Source organism: Carcharodon carcharias, chromosome 2 (assembly GCF_017639515.1).
Source record: "Carcharodon carcharias isolate sCarCar2 chromosome 2, sCarCar2.pri, whole genome shotgun sequence".
Classification (NCBI taxonomy): Eukaryota; Metazoa; Chordata; class Chondrichthyes; order Lamniformes; family Lamnidae; genus Carcharodon; species Carcharodon carcharias.
This window is the reverse complement of record NC_054468.1, coordinates 156,082,899-156,104,569: the sequence shown is the minus strand read 5'-3', so window position 1 is coordinate 156,104,569 and position 21,671 is coordinate 156,082,899. Positions and strand designations below refer to the sequence as shown.

General features: G+C 41.4%; 1 protein-coding gene across 10 annotated transcripts in view; it reads left to right on the top strand.

Moving 5' to 3' along the window:
• The window catches only part of zdhhc14 (zinc finger DHHC-type palmitoyltransferase 14), a 253,360-nt gene that overhangs the window by 167,875 nt on the left and 63,814 nt on the right, over window positions 1–21,671 (top strand). For 9 of the 10 annotated variants that reach the window (XR_005946467.1, XR_005946466.1, XR_005946468.1 and 6 more), the window contains 2 exons: window positions 13,908–14,045; window positions 16,180–16,228. Coding sequence is in view for 7 of the 10 variants with exons in the window: in XM_041216079.1 (XP_041072013.1) it covers window positions 13,908–14,045; window positions 16,180–16,228 (187 nt within the window). In the remaining 3 variants the exon portion in view is untranslated. Of the gene's footprint in view, window positions 1–13,907; window positions 14,046–16,179; window positions 16,323–21,671 lie in introns of all 10 variants that reach the window. The other variant, XM_041216061.1, reaches the window with a different exon arrangement.

Here is a 21,671-nt window from a genome sequence, read left to right as displayed (position 1 = left end):
AAAATGATGGAGGGGTGGAGATTGGAAGCAAAATTAATAATTTTTTCTAAGTCCCGACAAGAGCATGAAGCAGCACCGAAGTAATTATCGATGTACCGGAGAAAGAGTTGTGGGAAGGGACCGGAGTAGGACTGGAACAAGGAATGTTCCACATACCCCATAAAGAAACAGGCATAGCTGGGACCCATGCGGATACCCATAGCCACACCTTTTATTTGGAGGAAGTGAGAGGAGTTGAAGGAGAAATTGTTCAGCGTGAGAACAAGTTCAGCCAGACGGAGGAGAGCAGTGGTGGATGGGGATTGTACGGGCCTCTGTTCGAGGAAGAAGCTGAGGGCCCTCAGACCATCCTGGTGGGGGATGGAGGTGTAGAGGGATTGGACGTCCATGGTGAAGAGGAAGCGGTTGGGGCCAGGGAACTGGAAATTGTTGATGTGACGTAAGGTGTCAGAGGAATCACGGATGTAGGTGGGAAGGGACTGGACAAGGGGAGAGAGAAGGGAGTCAAGATAACGAGAAATGAGTTCTGTGGGGCAGGAGCAAGCTGAGACGATCGGTCTACCGGGGCAGTTCTGTTTGTGGATTTTGGGTAGGAGATAGAAGCGGGCCGTCCGAGGTTGGGCGACTATCAGGTTGGAAGCTGTGGGAGGAAGATCCCCAGAGGAGATGAGGTCAGTGACAGTCCTGGAAACAATGGCTTGATGTTCAGTGGTGGGGTCATGGTCCAGGGAGAGGTAGGAGGAAGTGTCTGCGAGTTGACGCTCAGCCTCCGCGAGGTAGAGGTCAGTGCGCCAGACAACAACAGCACCACCCTTGTCAGCAGGTTTGATGACAATGTCATGATTGGACCTGAGAGAATAGAGTGCAGTAAGTTCAGAGAGAGACAGGTTAGAATGGGTGAGAGGAGCAGAGAAATTGAGACGACTAATGTCGCGCCGACAGTTCTCAATGAAAAGATCAAGAGAAGGTAAGAATCCAGAGGGAGGGGTCCAGGTGGAGGGAGAATATTGGAGATGGGTAAAAAGATCCGTTGAACTGGGAGAGGACTCCTGCCCAAAGAAGTGAGCCCGGAGACGAAGACGGCGGAAGAAGAGTTCAGCATCATGCCGAGCCCGAAATTCATTGAGGTGAGGGCGTAAGGGTATGAAACTAAGTCCTTTGCTGAGCACTGAACGCTCAGCATCGGAGAGGGGAAGGTCAGGGGGTATAGTGAATACACAGCTGGGGTTGGGATTGGAAGATGGGGTGGGAGCGGAGGGACAGGCAGGGGTGGAGGGTCCTAGATGGGTGTTGGTGTCGATGAGTTGTTGGAGCTTGCGTTCCTTAGCACTTGAGAGAAAGAGAAAAAGTTTCTTGTTGAGGCGTCGGATGAGCCGAAGGATAAAATGAAACTGGGGGCACGCGCAGCTTTGAAAAAGGGTACGGCGGTGCCCATATGATGCCCAGATTAAAAACTTAGTTGACAGTAGTCCAGCCCATGAACTTGTACATCATTCACCAAAGATCAGCTAGGCAGCTGCAAAGGAGGACCAGAACCAGGGATAATTAAAAAACCAGTCCACAAGTTGAAGGTGAGGTCACTTTCAAGTAATTTCTTATTAGGCACAGTTGGTGGAGCACTTTGCTGTGTTCCTGGAGATGTTTACTGTTGGTTTAGGAATACAGTCAAGGAGGAGTAACAATTACCTGACCCATGTATGGGAGTAATTCTTTTGTTGCTTCCTAGTCTTCATCATGACCAGGAAATTGAACAGAGAAGGCAAGGTCTGCAAGGACAGAGAGGAGAAAAATGGAACAGGAGGAGGCAAGGAGGAGACATCCTGGACCCCGTGCAAACTGGATGGAATGTCAGGCAGTGGATTATGGGGCTCCACTTTCATTTAAAACAACTACAACTCCCATCCTGGACTCACCATTCACCAACCTTCACAAAGCATCTTTCTGCAACAAGACATCCAATTATACAAACAATTACCCTCGAGCAACCTGTTAGTGCCTGCCTGGCAGGTGGCCTTGCCTGACCTAGTGCTCCTATGTCGTGCTACCCCATTGGCTGTAGCATGCCACTTGGAAGGCTCCTGACTTTGAGTGGGGGCAGCTCCAGATGGCCTTACAAGGTACCCATGACCAGCTTTTGGCCTGGCTTTGGACAGTACCACCTCAGCATGGGCAGCAGCAATTTGGGTTGGCTTGCTGAGAAGTGCCAAAAGAGTTCTCCCAGATTGCCAGTGGTGAGAGAACAAATGCTGTCAGCCTGAAACAAGTTTGGGAGCTCCTGTCCCATGGCTCCACTGGCACTCCACTGGGATGGCACTTCAGCAAACCTAATAATCTGCTCAAGCACATTTTGCTAGATTGTTCTGAAAGCCTGAGACCCCTTGTTCTAGACCCCACCCCCAGCCAGAAGAAACATCATCCTTGCATCCAGCCTGTCCAGCCCTGTCAGAGTTTTATACGTTTCAGTGAGATCTCCTCTCGTTCTTCTAAACTCCAGTGAACACAGGCCTGGCGTACCCAATCTCTCCTCATATGACAATCCTGCCATCCCAGGAATCAGTCTGGTGAACCCTCACTGTACTCCTTCTATGGCAAGTATACACTTTTTTAGGTAAGGAGATCAAACCTTCACCCAATACTCAAGGTGTGGTCTCACCAAGGCCCTGTGCAGCTGCAGTAAGACATCCTTGCTCCTGTACTCAAATCCTCTTGCAATGAAGGCCAACATACCATTTGCCTTCCTAACTGCTTGCTGCACATGCATGCTTACTTTCAATGATTGGTGTACAAGGACACCTAGGTCCCTTTGTACTTCCCAACCTAACACCATTTAAATAATACTCTGCCCTTCTGTTTTTCCTGCTGAAGTGTACAACGTCACACTTTTCCACGTTATACTGCATCTTCCATGTATTTGCCCATTCGCTCAACTTGTCTAAATCGCCTTGAAGCCTCTTTACATCCTCTTCACCACTCACATTCCCATCTAGTATTGTGTCGTCAGCAAACTTTTGGTTCCCTCATCCAAATCATTTTTTTATATATATATATATATATATATATATATATAGTGAATAGCTGGGGCCCAACCACTAATTCCTGCAATACCCCACTAGTCACCACCTGCCATTCCAAAAAAGATCCATTTATTCCTACTCTGTCCTGTCAGTTAACCAATTCTTAATCCATGCCAATATATTACCCCCAGTTCCATGTGCTTTAATTTTGCACGATAATCTCTTATGTGGGACTTTATCAAAAGCTTTCTGAAAATCCAAATACACCACATCCACTGGTTCTCCTTTATCTATTCTGTCAGTCACGTCCTCATAACACTCCAGTAGGTTTGTCAAGCATGATTTCCCTTTCATAAATCCATGTTGACTTTGTCTAATCCCATTGATATTTTCTAAGTGTCCTGTTATCACATTGTTTAGAATAGACTCTAGCATTTTTCCTCCTACTGATGTTAGGCTAACCAGTCAGTAATTCTGTTTTCTCCTTCCTTTTTTAAATAGTGGGGTTACATTTTCCACCCTCCAATCTGCCAGGACTGTCCCAGAATCTACATAATTTTGGAAGGCAACAACCAACACATCCACTATTTCCTGGCCACCTCCTTTAGTACCCTGGGATGTAGATTATCAGGCCCTGTGGACTTATCGGCTTTCAGTCCCATTAATTTCTCCAGCACTATTGTTTTAGTAATAATAATTTCCTTCAATTCCTCCTTCTCACCCCTTGGTTCCCTAGCATTCCTGGGAAGTGATTTGTGTCGTCTTCTATGAAGAAGAAACTAAAGTAATTGTTTAATTGCTCTGCCATTTCCTTGTTCTCTATTCTAAGTTCTCCCATTTTGGAATGTAAGGAACTTGTATTCGCCTTCACTAATTTTTATCTTTTTACGTACTTATAAAAATTTATACCATCTGCTTTTATGTTCCTTGCAAGTTTATTCTCATACTCTATTTTTCCCCTCTATCAATCTCTTGGTCCTCCTTTGCTGAATTCTAAACTACTCCCAATCTCAGGCTTGCTACTTTTTCTAGCAACTTTATATGACTCCTCTTTGGATCTAATATTATGCTTAATTTGTTTTGCTGGCTGCTTTACTTGTTATGCTTTGGCACCATAAAGGAATGTATAACTGTTGCAATGCATGTATTTGTTCCTTAATATTAGTCATTGCCTAAACACCATCTTGCCTTTTAATGAAGTTTCCCAATGTTGCCAACTCACCCCTCATACCTTTGTAGTTTCTGTTGTTTAGATTTAAGATCCTAGTTTTGGATTAGACTACTTCACTTTCCATCCTAATGAGAAATTCTATCATGATATGGTCACTGTTCCCTAAAGGACCCCGCACATTAAGATTCTCATTGCACAAATCTAGGATAGCCTGTTCCCTAGTTGGTTCCTTGACATACTGGTCTAAAGAACCATCTCGTACACATTCCAGAAATTTATCTGCCACAGTATTATTGCTAATTTGGTTTGCCCAGTCTATATAAAGTCACCCATGATTATGTAGCACCCTTGTTACGTGCATCTCTAATTTCCTGTTTAATGCCGCCCCCTACTTTACCTCTACTGTTTGGAGGCCTATAGTCATTGCCCACTAATATTTTCTTTCCCTTTTGTTTCTTAGCTCCACCCAGACTGATTCTACATCTAGATTTTCTGAGCCAATATCCTTTCTCAATATTGCACTGATTTCATCTTTAAGTAACAATGGCACAGGCCTCCTTTTCCTTTTGCCAGCCCTCTCTAAATATCGAGTACTCTTGGATATTCAGTTCCCAGCCTTGCTCATGCTTCAGCCATGTTTCCATAATCGCAACCATATCATATCCGTTTACATCTATTTGCATTGTTAATTCATCTACCTTATTGTGAATGCTCCATGCATTCAGTTACAGTGTCTTTAAATTTGTCGTTTTAACGTTTCTACACTTTTTTGTACTATGGCCCTATTTGCTGCTAACCCTTGTTTCCTTTGCCTTCCACTTTTGCTTTCTACTTTTCTTGTCTTTCATTTCTATCTTTGTTTCTCTCTTGTGTCTCCTTGCTCAGGTTCCCATTCCCCTGCCAGTCTAGTTTAAACCTTCCCTCAGTACTAGCAAATACCCCTGCAAGAACATTGGTCCTGGTCCTGCTGGGGTTTTACCCGTACAGCTTGTACAGGTCCCATCTTCCCCAGTATCATTCACAATGCCTCAGGAATCTAATTCCTTCCCTCCTTCATCTCTCTAGCCAAACATTCATCTCCTATTCCTGATCTCGTTAGCATGTGATGCTGGGAGCAATCCTGAGACTACCTTTGAGGTCCTGTTTCTTAATTTATTTCCTAGTTCCCTATATTCTGCTTTCAGGACCTCATCCTTATTTTTACCTAAGTGGTTGATACTGATATGGACCGCGACTTCTGGCTGTTCACCCTCCGCCTTCAGCACCTCATCAGCCACATAAACATCTATCTGTTCCCCTTACCTTAAAATCCCCTATCACTATTCCTCTCCTACTCTTTATTCTCCGCCCAACCCCCGTGTGGCTGAGCCAGTTGTGGTGCCATGGACTTCGCTCTTTCTACACTCCCCTGAGAAATCATCTACCCCGTATCCAGTATCCAAAACACAACATCTGTTGGAGGCGGAGATGGACCCATGGGACTCCAGCACCTCCTGCCAAGTGCGTTTACGCTGCCTGGTGATCAGCCATTCCCTTTCCGCCTGTGCACTCTTTATCTGCACTGTGACCACCTCACTGTACATGCTATCCACGAAGATCTCAGCCTTGTGGATACTCCACAGTGACTGCAGATGCAGCTCCAGCTCCAAAATGCAGATTTTGAGTAGCTGTAACTGGAGACACTTCCTGCAAACATCGTCATCCTGGATTCCCTGATTTCCCAAATTGCACAGGAGGAGCATTCTACGATGCTGAGCTGCCCTGCCATAACTTACCCTTAATTTACTCCCTTTACTTTTACTTAATCAAGTTTTAAGAATATTAAATATATACTAAGAAGCTTACTTTGCTACTTATACTTTAAACACTAATTAATCTAAATTAATCTTATTATGAAGACAACCTTACAGCTACCAATAAATTGTAGCTCTTTCGAGTACAAACATGTTTCCATCTGTTCCTATTCAGATGAAGTTACATTGTTTCATAGTTTGCCATTGTGAGATTTGAACTCTTGATACTCTTTTGAGTAAACCTGTTTCCATCTGTTTCAGATGAAGTTACATTGTTTCATAGTTTGCCATTGTGAGATTTGAACTCTTGATCTTGGGGTTACAAACCTAGTACCATAACCACTTGGCTATTTAGGCCAAGCTACCAATAAATTGTACCAGTATTAAAAGATAAATAAACACAACAAGTAAAATACTCACCAACCAATCACTTACCACAATCAATTGCCTATGAAAATCACACTTGATTTTCTCCAAATCTGGTCGGTCCACTGAGATCTAAACCAACAGTAACAACTCTTTTATCCTCCCAGCTCTGCTTTTTCTCGTGCTTTTTTATCCTCCTGGCTCCGCTCTTTTATCCTCCTGGCTCCGCTCTTTCATCCTCCCGGCTCCCTTGGCTTGGCTGCAACCATTTATGCCTGGTAACTAACAATGTGCTGACTGTGACTCTGTATACTACCCTCTTAAAATCCTTACAGTGCCAGTATCTGAGCTGGTGTTTGCGAGTGTAAGATCAACTGACAATGCGTCCTCATCACTTTTGTGGGGTAGCTCTTCCTCTTTATCCTGCTCCTGCTGAGGCTGTCCAAGTGCCAGTCCTTCTATATGTGAAAGCAAATAAGCAGGAGAGGTAGGTTGGGGTAGGGAAGTGTATGAGAAGGAAAGCAGGCATTCCATGATCACACTATCCTCCGTTTCCACGATGCCACAAGTCAGAATGAGGGTGATGAAAGATTTGGAAAAGGTTTAAGGCTGTCACTTGCCATCATTCTGAACAGCCTGTCCTGTATCAGGTGCCACAGGCTGTGTTGCCTTCAGCCCCATGATGTATAGCACCATCCCCTCCAGGGGCTTAGGAGTTGGTTTCGTGGATACTGGCAATGTTGGTAGATCTGTGGCTGAGGCGGAGTATGTGAATGTTAGGTGAGTCCTGGGAACCAGGACTTGATGCTGGGTGAATGATGGGGGTGTGGTGCATTACGCAAAGTGAGAAGCTGCTAATGTAATGAGCATGAGATGTTGTGAGGATGCATTCACTGATTTTGTCCATCCATTCCAAGTCATTGCATTTTTTTCCTGCATTGCTTCACAATCATGATGCCAGACTCCAAGCATTTACCACCCAGACAATGTGTTCCCATTCTCTATTCAGGCTGTTTCTTGAGGGCTTGTTTCCCACCTAGGAGAATACTGCCTCCCTCCTGGGTCACCTTGGTGACCAGGGTATCTAGAGTAATGCCAAAAAACTGGAGAACCCCTCTACCTTGCCTGCGACAACATCTTTCCAAAGCTTCCAAATGATTTTCTATCAGCCATGAGTTCAGGTGTGCAGCCTCCCTTTAACAGGCAGAAAACCTTTAAGAGGAGAGCTAGCTGATGAGTGTACATGATCATCAAATAATCCTGCTGGGCCCCCCTGCTGTGTGCAGAGACCTCAGGCAACATGGAGAGGAAGGGAACATTGCCAAAGCCACTTGGCCCAACATTACTATCAGTCGAATAAGATGGGTAGATGAAAATTGCATTCTGACCACCTTGATTTCAGAAGGCTTGGGCAGGTTATGATTCATGTCCCCTGCACAACAAATCCTGGGCAAAACGAAATTCTAGCTCCTAGGTCGCTTTTCATTAGAACAAAGAAGGATAAGAGAAGGGAGAGAGAAAATATGAATTTTTTTAATAAGGTAAATAGTGAAAAACATTTTACTAGTCAGCGAGTTGGTGGGGCATATGTTGAAGATCATCGCTAAAAGAACAAAGGTTAGAATTTATTTTATCCAGTTGTGTTTTAGGACATATAAACTGTGGTGCAAGCATAATCCATAATAACCTTAAAAAGGAAGTGAATAAATATTTCAAAAACAAGATAATGGGTATGATGAGAGGACTGGTCAATGTGAATAGATCAGTAGCTCTTTCAGGTACAATAGGCTGAATGATCTCATTCCATGCTGTAGGATTCTATGATTCCTCACTTGTAAGTACTCTTTTCTAATCAGTCTAATTTCCCCCCTGTCTTCCATTTACATATTTTTGGTTTCCTACACCATCACTGTGCTCTTACCAGCCTTTGCATTTTGTTCTCAACCTGCAATTATTATGTTTTAATGTGCATCTATATGTAGGGCGGAAGAAATGTATTGTTAACAAGTCAAGTGGCACATCATGTGGGATCTGCCTGCTCTCCCTTACATTATGCAACGACAGGCCTTTCATCTTTTTGCTTTCCATTGACATATGATCAATATACAAGAACAGGCTAAAGAATCTAATCCACTGCAGCTTCTGAGATATTCAAAACTTTATCTGCTGCATCTTTATCTTGCTTTACCTGACACTCAAGCAATATGTATAGCATCTCTAATGTTGATTCTTTCCACTCTCAAGTGTTGTTCATCATCGAATTTCAAATCTTTGAGTCCTGGTCCTTCCAACTTAACAATTTAAATTTTCTACTCCCAATTTTAAAAAAAAAGCTACATGATCTTTAATTCATGCTCACCTTAGCTCTCTTCAGTCATCTAACGTTGATACTGTGCCTAAAGATCTCTGCCCCTCACTTCACTAACATCATCTGATATCTATCACCCTGCTAACTTTGATAACTCTCAAACTTTGAAAACTCTGGAAGTTCAAATGCAAAACGAAATCCGGCAATGTCATTTACAAACTACAAATGTCATCTGTGGCTCGGGGATACCATCATTGCCTCTGAGTCAGATTGTTGGGGGTCCAAGTCCATTTTATAAATTTTAGCATGTAATTTTGGCTAACATCATCCAAAAGAACAGCGTTAGCTTTGACATATACCCTTGTGACACCGAGTTCTACCTCAGGACCACCTCTGTCAATTCATTCACTGCTGCTAAATGATCAAACTGCTTATCTGACATCCAGTATTGGATGAGCAGAAATTTCCTCTGGTTAAATATTAGGAAGGCTGAAGCCATTGTCTTTGGTACCTGTTCCAAACTCTATTCCCCTGCTGTCTCCCTGGTAACTGTCTGAGGCTGAATCAGATTGTTTACAACCTTGGTGTCATATTTGACCCCGAGATGAGCTTCCAACCACAGATCCACAGCATCACTAAGACTGCCAATTTCTACCCCTGTAGCTTTGTCTGACTTCATCACTATCTCGGCTGATCTGGTACTAAAACCCTTATGTAATTGTTACCTCTAGGCTTGAGTATTCCAATGCACTTCTGGCTGGTCCCCCATTTTTACCCTTCCATGTTCTACCCTCTGTACAGTTCAGTTAATTCAAAATTCTGTTGCCTGTGTTCCTTTTTTGCACCAAGTCTTGTATCACCACTGTGCTTGCTGACCTACATTAGCTCCTGGTCAGGCAACACCTTAATTTTACCGTCCTTGTGTTCAGATCCTCCCCTAGCCTGGCCCTTCCCTATGTCTGTTAATCTCTTCCATGTCCACAACCCTCCAAGATAACTGCGTTCATCTAATTCCAGCTTGAGTATCCCCAGTTTTAATCACTCCACCATTGGTGACCATTCAGCTACCTAGGCCCCAAGTTCTAGAGTCCTGTCCCTGAACCTGTCCGCCCAGTTAGTCATGGCTCAGGGGGTAGCATTTTCGCTTCTGAATTGTAAGGTACATGATTCAAGCCCCACTTCAAGGCTTGAGCACAAAAATCAAGGCTGACACTCCAGTGCAATGCTGAGTGAGTACTTATTGTTGGAGGGGCCGTCTTTCAGATGAGATTGTAACCAAGGCTGCATCTGCCTGCTCAGGTGGTTGTAAAAGATCCCATGGCACTACTTCAATGAAGGGTAGGGGAGTTAGCTGTGTGCAAATTGTCTGCCACAATTCCTACATTACAACAGTGCACTTTTTAAAAAAAAAACATACTTCATTGACTATAAAGCATTTTGAGACATCCAGTGGCCTTGAAAAGCGCTATATAAATGCTTTCTTTCTTCCTTTATGACACTTCTTAAAATCTACAACTTTGAGCATGTTGTCTAGACATCTGCTCTAATATCACAATGTGTTTTGGCATTCAGTTTTGCTTTCTATCGCTTCTGTGAAGTGCTTTAGAACATATTATTGCAGTTCTGCATGAGAGCTACATTGTTGGAGATGCTGGCCTGGATTTTCACCAAGTTTGGACGACTCAGGAGCTCTTTAAAAATTGACATGAAATAATGGTGTGGGTAGCCCACCTGCACATAGCACTCTTGCCCTTGCTGGATCCATTTTGGAGGTGGGCAGTTTAAACCTGCAATTTTACTGAAGCTAGACTCCTTTAGTAACTAGACATGGTTTATTGCCTTTCAGAAGAGGTGTGAGCCATGGTTGAGGCCCAGTCCCAAGTGGGGAACCAAAAAAAAGTCACCAGCTCCTGAAATTCTTTCATGGACAGGCTTTCAAATACAAAAAAAATGTTCTTTCAATGTAATTAGATGTGTTTTACTGCAGTGATTGGGATATCTAGTGTAATAATGCGAAGTGATTTAAATGTGCAAAGTACTTTTGACATGAAAGAAACATTCAACAGTTGTCAGAGAAAACAATATGGCCCAACTGCTCGTGGACTGCTTTGATTGACAGGCCATCTGGTGTAGTTTAAAATGATATGTTTGAATGAAATTAAATTGCTAGAAGTTTATTTATTTATTTCAAAGAAATCCAGAAGTCTGCCCATAGTGGATACTGGATGAGTTTCAATGGCGAATACATGGGGAGTATGAGAGGGCTTGGGGGATATGCAGTTTGAATCAGATATGGCAACCTGGGGGATTTGTCGAATCGTGGCATAAATTAAAATCCTTCAATGCTAAACAGAAGAAAGACTTGCATCTATATACCACCATTCATGACCTCAAATTGTCCCAAAGCATTTTACAGAAAATTGAGTGCTTTCTTGAAGTGTAGTTACTGTTGTAATATAAGAAGCACCATAAGGTTTCACAAATGCCAATGAGACAATGGCCAGACAATCTGAGCTTGGGTATCTCCTAAAGTATTTACAAAGTGCATTTACATTCTCAATCTGTAAAATATGCAATTTTCAAAAGCAATTAAAGTCTCTTTTGGCGGAAACACATCATCTTCAGCAAGCTGATAATCGGGTTGGATGAGGAATAGATATTTGCCAGGACACTGGAGAGAAGTCTCCTGATGTTGTTAGAAAGAAAGTTATGTTCACTCAAGAAGATATAAATGTCTTGGTTTAACGTTTCATCCAAAAGATGACATGTCTGACAGGAGTCCTTTAAAACTACGCTGGAGTGTCAGCCTAGTGCTCAAGTCTCTGGAGAGGGCTTGAATTAACGATTTTTGACTTAGGTTCTGGTTCTTCTGGTATCAAACTTCCCAAAACAGCATTGCAGATATATTTTGCCCAATGTAAATGAAGCTTACCATGTAATGTAATCTTTTGTGAAGCTATACTTCAAATAGGGCTGGATTATGGCTACCGAGGTAGAGTTAGGAAATTTGAAGAATTTCTGAAGAAGAGTCATAAGGACTTAATGTTAACTTTGTTTCTCTCTCCACAGATGCTGTCAGATCTGCTGAGTTTTTCCAGCATTTTCTGTTTTTAATTATAGGAAATTTCCCAACTTGCTGGGCCTGCCTTCGTTTAAAAAGTACCCTGAAATGCGCAATTTCTGCTTTGGGTGTTGTGGGGGGTTGGGTGCTGGTGTGGTGGAGATACAGTTGGACATGCCGACCATGATAACCAAGTGTAGTTGGTCACAGGGCAAGAGTGCAGAGGTGAGCTGGTTACAAATCCTGCCTTGGTGCTCTGGGACTTCATCAAAGTTGTCAGGCCCTCTAACCCTCACTACTCACGACCCCATCCATCACCTTCCCGCCGCTGCCACCCCCCCCCCCCCCCCCCCCCCCCCCCCCCCCCCCCCCCCCCCCCGCCCAAAACACCATGTGGCTCCTCGCATTCTCCATGCCATCTCCATAGCCACTTACCCAGTGGACAGACCTCAGGAACCATGTGGAGATGGAAAAATATCTTCTGACAATCTTATACAACTCTCACTTTTACACACTTGATACTGAATTAATGTTCAGTTCATAGAACTGATTCTAAGTTTTTAAAAATCCTCAAGTGGCCATCTGTTCCAAAATATAAACTTCTATTCAGACCATACATCAAAGGCAAGCTAATCCTTTAATTGACTCTTTAAACTGTCAATCAAATTGTGAACTCTGAACACCTTGCTGAGATAATTTTAGCTTTTGAAACTCAGCCAGGTTTTCATGATGACATAAAGATAGCCCTTGGGGAAATGTCAAAAAAGAGCTCTCTTGAAGCTGCACAACTTTTTCTCCCCTAACCTTGCCTGTCAGCCAAAGCAGTCCAGCAGAGAGTTTACTTTTTAAACCCTCACTGACAGCAGCAGCCTGACTATTTTTAAGTGTTAAGAGCGAGGCATTTTAAAAAAACTTCAGATCATGACAGTTATATAGACCTTATCTGCCCTTCAAGAGCGTTTGGGTCTACTCTTATCAGTTTATGTTCCTACCATCGCAGGTCCAAGCCCTTGCGAAATGGGGTCTGTTTAAACTCGGCAATAAGTTGAAATGCCCTGAGGAGTTTGAGTTCTCTTCCTATGTGAATCCACACCCTGCTCCTTTGCCCCACCAGCAAAAATTGTGTCTGTTGGAAAGAGGGCATGACCTCTGTAACTGAGTCTTACCCTCCATTTTTCAAGGCCCCGATTCTGCGAAAATCCAGCCCCTACTGTCTCTCTCTGGAATCAATGGTCCTTGATGCATTCTAATGAGGGTTGAAAATTTAGAATTGTAATTAGGTCTATAGAAATATAGAACCCCCACATTGATCTTAACCAAATGAACACTTCATAAACAGTTAATCAAAATAAGATTATCTACCTGTCGAGAAGAAATAGATCTTTCGCCTGCATCATAAGTATAATGGCTCACTGCTAATCTTTTGCTGGATGTATCTTCTGTGATCAGAGACAATTGAGAAACACCAGGGAGTTTCTTTATAGCACCATTAAAGAAGGACAATGCTTCTTCTCAAAATTTAATCTTAAAGGGACAGGCATACCATGATTTTTCTTGTTGGAGTTGTAATTTTATCCACTGTACGTAGAGCAAATTTTAATTCAGAAACGAAGAGCTATGATACCTAAGGATAAATAACCTATATTTTTTGATTATTCAGGTGAAAGTGCAAGTATTTAAGGTTGATAACACACTAGATCTGCTCCATTGTCTCATATATTTTAATTTTATCATTACATTCTTTTCAGTGAGGTTGACTGGGGTGTACTCCAAACCTAATCTAGTCATTTTATAATCTTAAATGCTGAGAGTTTTAGCATTTTTTAAAATGAGAATATATTAATCTTACAGCACACTTATTAAAGAAGATCGCTAGTTTCTAATTTGCAAGTTTATTTTCTCCCAGATTTTTATATGGCAAACTCAATTGAGAATGAAGATAATATATTGACAGGTCAACTAAAATAATCCTGTTCGTTTCTATTGCTAGAAAAGGGTATAGAATGAAATGCAATTTAATTGAATGATAAACAGGCTAGTGATCCAAAATTTGTCTTGGGTATTGGTTAAGTTGAATAAAACTGTCCCAGGTTAGAAATTGGAACTGGGCAAATCTTTTTCTTTTTTAACAAGAAGCAAATTCTGTAAAAGGATGGTTTATAACCTGATCCTATAATTTTTTTTCCTCCTTCAGAACGATTTGATCACCACTGTCCCTGGGTAGGCAACTGCGTGGGAAAAAGGAACTACAGATTTTTTTATATGTTTATTTTGTCACTGTCATTTCTGACAGTCTTCATCTTCGCTTTCGTCATCACACATATCATTCTCCGTAAGTACTGTTTTAGGTTAGAATGTTTGCTGCAGCAATTTAGTGTGCTCTTGTTCGCCCATCTCTCCTGATTTTCTAAAATGAAGCCAATTGCACAATCTGATGATTCAGTGAAAACTGTCTTGGGTTGAACGGCAGGTGGGATCAGTTTAGAATGATTTATGGACCCATATGCCTGGAATACTGTAGTTTTCAGGTCATAAGATCAGGACTGTATATATAAATGAAAAGTTATTCACTGGATCATTAGTTTATAGATCCCACTGAAGCAGCAGTTTGTTTTGAAATATTTTCAATCAAAATTAATGTAACCTTTTTTCCTAAGAAAAGGCTTAATGGTAGATTAATATTGAATAGAGACAGTAGTAGAAATTAACATGAATGCAAGCAAGCTTAGTGTTTGTTTTCATTTGACAAAGTTATGCTTAGCTCTTTCATTGCATCACAGGATCTTTGAACTGAATCTGATTGTAATTGAGTAACTGCATATTTTATGAATTTTGTATGTAAATGCTCTTCGGGTAAAAGAGCATCCCATACTCGGAAGAGTAGCTGTTATATTTCTCACATCAGCCATCTTATGGCCTTTTGACTGATATTGGCAAATCGATGATAAAGTTCTGTGCAATGGGCACATGCGCCGTGGTGCTGGTTTATGACAGCAAAAATTCAATTCATAAAGGCATAGTCCACAAACAGAGGAGACAATTATTCATCGATGAAGCCAAGATTTGAACCCAGTCCTGGAAGTGAAAGGTCAATTGTCTAACCCAGCCCCACTGCAGTTTTAATTTTAAACAGACTAGGATCTGGAATGCACTGCCTGAGTGTGGTGGAGGCAGGTTCAATTGAGGCATTCAAGAGGGAATTGGATAGTTTTCTGAAAAGGAAGAATGTGGAGGGCTACAGGTGGGGGAGTGGCGCTAGGTAATTTATCCCTGTGAAGAGCCAGCACAGACACAATGGGCCAAATGGCCTCCTCCTGTGCTTTAACAATTCTGTGATAATCTCCTTTAAATGCAATATTGCTGACTTTTTTGACTTGTAGTAATAATAATGGATCCCTATTTGGCATCAGGGGTATGAGATCTGTTTTGATCTGTCTGAAAGCTTACACAGCAAGGTATTATTTTCTCACCATGGCATTTTTAGTTTTACTGGCTAAGGTAATAAACAGTGTTAAAATAAATGTTATTTTGTTAACTTGCTCCATCAATGACCTGGATAAAAACTTCACTACCAGTCTTATCACCATATTGACATTAATTATCCATTCTTTCAAGCAACACTGATATTACTATCTGTAAACATACCAGTATTCTATAATGCTAAATGAGTTGAGTTTCAACTAGAGTTCTAGAACTTGAGGCTGCAAACTGGAAAAGAGGGCTAATAAGTGCCCTAAGTCAAGGGTGAGCCCCAGGCCCTGGCATCTGGGCCTGGAAGCTCGGGTAAATCAGTCCATATCTTCTTTCATCTCATATTTGCTGCATCGTCCTGTTTAGAAAGAGTTGTCCTTAATGCCTCATTTTTGGATAAATCCTACAACACAAAACCAAGGTTGGTTTATTCTAGAAGCTTGAGATATATCCGGGTTAATGGAGACATTGATTTAAACGATGTTCTCATGACAAAAAATTGAACCTCTCTGCACTAAGTTGTAGTTTGCCTGACTGGACATCTGTACCATAGAATAGAATATGGGATGGAACGTGTGAGCTTGCTGGCTAATACTTGATTTTATTAAGAACCAGAGAGCACCGATTCAGAATAATTGGCAAAAGAAGTAAATGTGATGTGAGGAAAAAATTTTTCACCCAGATGGTGGTTGGAGTCTGGAACAAACTTCCTGAAAGGTTGGTGGAGGCAGGTTGAAGGTATTCAAAAGGGAATTGGATTGCTACCTGCAAAGAAATAATGTGCAAGGTTATGGGGATAAGGCAGGGGAGTGAGACTAGGTGGAATGCTCTTTCAGAGAGCCATGCAGATTTGGTGGGCTGATGCACTGTAAATGTTCTGCAATATGTTTATGCTTTGATAAGGTAATCATAGACCTGTTACCTTGAACTGAAACTTGATGAGGCGAGCTTTGATTTTGTTTTAATCTAACACACATTTGAACAATTTTATGTAGGATCTCAGAAGACCGGATTTCTAAATGCACTAAAGGACAGCCCTGCAAGATATCCTTTCCTGTCATGTTTGAAGCATCCTGAGGAGATTGACTGTTCTTTCAGTGTGTGTATAGTCATGTCTAGTGCCAAGTGCCTTTCCGCAGTGAGCTACTGTCCATTTGATCAGTGAATACTTACTTTATTATTTTATTTTATTTGCTGAAAGCTTTCTATTTTGTCAATATTAAACTAATGCTCAGTAAACACTTGAGATTTACAGTGTACCATAGATGTGTCTATGTCGCAATAAAATTAGCTTTTTATTTAGGGATAATATTGAGTTTTGTCCATGTTGAATGAACTACCTCGTGTTTGCAATCCTGTTTAACAATGAAACATTGGAACTAATCTTGCTGAAGTGGGACATCTTGCAGTGTGCACCCATTATTAGGCTTTTTCCTTCAACTCAAAATATTTTTGTGCCATAATTTGCTGGAAGTGAAAGCTGGCAATGGCATAGTAAGGCAACAGGGCGTCTGAGACTTTATTTACTTGATGAGATTTGAGGATTGAGAAAGAAACAGAAGAATGACAGCGAAGGAAGGGTGACTTAGATTCAAATTAGATGCAGAAATAAATAAAGTGAGGAAAAGTAAAATTGGATTAAGAGAGAAAGAATCAGAAGGGAAATGTAAGAAAATAATTTAAAATTTGGATGTTTTAAAAATCTCTAAAAAGGATTTACAAGATGCATTACAGTTCAAATTGGGTGTACTCGCACATAAGGTTAGCATGCAGGTAAGGCAAGCAATTAAGAATCAAGTGACATGTTGACCTTTATTGCAAGGGGACTGGAGTGAAAGAACAAGCAAGCCTTGGTACAGTTGTACAGGGCTTTGATGAGATCATGGCCAGAATTCTTCCCGCGGCAGGAGCGGTCGGGAAGCCCACCGCCTCCCATGTTCAGCTCCGTCCACGATTTCTTGCAGGCAGGCCAATTAAGGCCTGCCTTGCGTGGATCACGAGGGGCAGCACTCAGTGCTACCTTTGTGGGTGGGGGATGGAGGGAGACTGGGTCTGGCATGCAGTTCATGCATTGCATGAAAGAGCGCTTCAATCTCCCTGAGGCATAGAGCTGCCTCAGCGAGATTGAAGTGCTTTTTAAAAAAATTATTAAAGACAGTAAAACATGCCCCCTCGTGTGACTCTGTCACATGAGCTGGGACATGCTTTTAATTCAAAAATAGAGTTTTCAGTTAATTTTTATTTGCTTTAGGAAACCTCATCCCACTCGTGGATGAGGTTTCCTAAAAAATTTAAAGGCCATTTGGCCTTTTTGCCTGCCTGCCAACCGTAAGGTTGGACAGGCAATGTTAATTTGATTTTAATTAGCTTGTCAATGGCCTTAATAGACCTTTCAATTATCAGCGGGCACGCAGCCGACTCCTGCGCGAGTCCGCCAAACGAAATAGTGTGCAATGACGTCGGGACGCACACCCGTAATGACGTCGTTATGCTCGGGCATTGACTGCATGCCAAACGTAAAATTCTGGCCCACGTCTGGGGTACTGTGAGCAGTTTTGATCTCCATATTTAATGAAGGCTCTACTTGCCTTGGAGGTGGTACAACTAAGGTTCACTAGATTGATTCCTGGGATGAGAGTGTTATTCCTTGGTGAGAGGCTGAGTAAACTTTTTCTTTGAGAAGGTTGTTAATCTTTTGATTCTTCTACTCCAGAAAGCAGTGAAAGCTGGACCATTGATTGTATTCAAGGCTGAATTAGACAGAGTTTTAATTTACAAGGGAGTTAAGGGTAATGGGGGAATAGGCAGGAAAGTGGCAGATCAGCCATGATTTTACTGAATGAGGGAGGAAGTTCAAGGGGCCAATGGCCTACTCCTGTTCTCATTTCTTGTGTTCTTAAATTTGACCTAAACTCCCTGGAGTTTATAGGAAAGAGATGATCTGTTTGAAACATACAAGGTTCTGAAGGGGGTTGACAGGATAGATACTGAGAGGTTGTTTCCACTGGTTGGAGAATCTAGAATATGTGTGCACATACTCAGTAAAAGGGGTCGGTCATCCAGGATTGAGATGAAGAGAAGTTTCTTCACTTTTTGGAATTCTTTACTGCAGGGGGTTGTGGATGCTCCATCATTGAATATATTCAAGGCTGGGATAAATGGATAGATTTTTGATCTCTAAGGAATTGGGGAGCTGACGGGAAAGTGGAGTTTGGGCAGAAGGTCAGCCATGACTGTATGGAATGGCGGAGCAAGCTCAAGGGACCATATGGTCTACTCCTGCTGCCATTTCCTACGTTCTCAATTTATTCCCTTTCTGGGATAGTGATATTGATTGACTTTGCATTAACAATTATCGCAATGTTAATTACCCTCGTGTCCAAAGATTAACAACCTAGTAAGTTTAACGGACAATTAATGTGCAAATCCAGCAAGTTCTTAAAAATAACAAGAAAGCTTTAGGGAGCAAAACAAAAACAAAAACAGAATTACCTGGAAAAACTCAGCAGGTCTGGCAGCATCGGCAGAGAAGAAAAGAGTTGACGTTTCGAGTCCTCATGACCCTTCGACAGAGCATCCGCAGTTTTTTTGTTTTTAGGGAGCAATGTGGTTTTTATAAAGTGAGCAGTCTAAGTTGACCAAGTTCTGGAGGTTTGTAACTCATGGTAGGCCTCTTAATCCCATGAATTTGCTGGCTGATTTGCACATTAATAATGGCATACATTGTTAACACACCATTATTTCTCCATTAAAATTCAGCCCATTGTGATGAATTGAACAATGAAAACACTACCCAGTTCTTTTTCTAGTTAATATAAGTCTAGTCAAAAGCAAATTAAAAGTAGAACTTTTAAATAAATGTTAATAAAAATTCTGCTGTGCAATTGTCTAAGATGATTACTTTTCGAAAAAAATGAAATGAAAAATGATGGTTGAAATTGTGCTGTATTCTTGGAAATCTATGTTTGAAAGAAAAATAAGTATCCCTGCAAATAAAATTCCAACAATAAGAGATATTAAAGTTTAAACCAGTGGTGAATTAATCTTTAGAATTTTCTAACAATACCACTCTAATGGCAGTGAATAATGGTGCACTGGTCTGTGAAATTATACCAACAAAGACATTTTCAAACAAAAACAGAGCACAGCTGAACTCTGATGAAAATTCCAGACATGCTGCTTACAGTTTTACTTTTCACTTTGAAGTTTTCTCCAGTAGTGGCAGGAATCCTTTCCTGCTTCTCAAGTTGATTTTTGATTTATTTTTTTTTAAATCTTTTATTATTTCACTAATTGCAGCACCTATGTTGACTGCTATCAAAGGAAGAACTGTCAGAAGAAGCAGAAGTTGTCTCTCACCCTGCTTCAATACCATCATGTGGCCATTTTTGACAGTGCAAGACTAACATGCATCCTTCATTTCTAGTGTAATCCAGGGGTGTTTTTCCAGTTTGCATACCAGAGCCCACTGTTGACTTTCAGAAATGTTAGTTTGTTTCCAGATGCTTGTTTGAAGTAACCAAGGAAGGTCCCACCATTAGAGGTTGAAAGCAGATTACAGTAGGATTGTAGGCATAATAAATTGGTGTCTAAGAATCTACACCATGTTGTCAGTTCACTCCTTTAGTTTTCTATGATTGCCTTCTGATTTCAGCCAGAGCAATTGGACTGGAAGGAAAGGAAAATATTTTCCTACATGGGTTGGATCAAATCAGTGAGTTAAGCCAGGCACCCATTATATGCATCCCTGAAGTTTGAGTACAATTGGAATAGACTTTGCAGCAAATTGTCTGCCCACTCAAAAAATGGTACAGTTTTTTTTGTAATGTGAGTTATATTACTTACAAGACTGCAATATAACTACTCATTTTTGGGAAATGTTACTTTAGATGTCTTAAATGATGTGTTGTACAACACTCCTTTTGACAAAATCACTGAAATTCCAATTTAATTTGCAGTATAGTGACAGTGAGTAACTTGAATTACGTTAACAGAAGTGAGTTTGAGTGGATGTTCGTATTAAATGAGCAAACACTGAAAACTACTTTCTACCAGGAGTCACTTATCCAGATGTTTCACTTGAATTAAGCCAATTACTATATTTTGTTAACATCTACTTTGCATTTTTAATCAAATAGTTATTGTCTCAAATAGCTTCTGGAGATTGTTGTCCTTGAATTATTCATTTAAATGAAATGATGCACAGTGGAAAAAGCTAATTATCTACAATTGTATTTTATTATAATTGACCCCAGCCTGTTCATGTCAATTATAAAGGAGAAAGTACTGTTACATGCCAGGTGAAATCTCAGGCTGGATTTTACATTTTTTGGTGAGATGAGAGAGGTGGAATGGAAAGTGAGTGGTCCATTCGCTCCCCCCACCCACCCAACCGCTGTCTCAGAGCGTGGAATCAAGTGTCGGACGGCCAAGAGTAGCCATCCAGCGGGAAGGCAGCCAATTAGACGTGCAAAGGTGGGCTCCATGCTCAATCCTGAGTCTTGGCCGGGATGACATGCAGCAGAGGGAACAACATAATGACTGTAAATTTACAGGTTCCCTACCCCCTGAATCTGTTTTACTTTTTATTCAGGCTCAAAAGAGTCAAAAAATGAACTCAAAAATCATACAGATGCTGCCATCATCCCCAGCAGAATCTGCTGCTATATGCTGCCATAGTCCCAGTGACAAGCCCTTGTGTCACCTTGTCATACCTGCCATAAAGCACTCCCAAACTTTTTCCCATCCGATGCCTGGAAAATGCAGGCAGCAAAACGTTCCGTACAATTGGCTTTTTAACCAGCTCAGTAGCTTGTTAATTGGCGATTTAAAAATGACGACAGGCTTCCAATTTACATGCCCATTTGCCTTGTGTAATATTTCAGGCTGGTGTGATGATATCGTATTGCCGACCCGGTGTCATCATGCCACATTTTATGGGCACAGGAGGGTGGTCCACCCAATTTGCAGCTGTAATATCTAGCGCTTCATGTATGAGACTGTCACAGATTAAATCATATGGTCAGCTATGTTGTTGCTTTTGCTGCCGGAAAGCTATCTATTCCTATTCAACAATCTTTATTGTCACTAATCCAAGATGTTTAAGACAACGCCCAATGTGAGCTGTTCCTAATTTAGCCTCTGACTAAAGTGCCATGACCTTCATGTGTAGATTAGCCATGTGCTCTATGAATTAAAACCTGCCTCAGAAAAAAGGGTTTTTTGGTATGAGAGAGTTCGTAGGCATTCATTTCTGACCTAGCGAGAAAGTGAGGAAAAAGAGATTAGGACTGACTGGAAAATATAGAAAATGGAATTGAGTGAGCAAAGAAACACAGGGCAGATAGAGTAAGGTGTTGTTTTGGTTGCACTGTAGTGATTTATTTTCTTAAAGCATCAAATTTCAACCACTCCGAAAGCATTGACATTTTCCCAGCCCATGGTTCCACGAACACTGTCCGGTGCCCTAATCCAGTCATCATGCTTT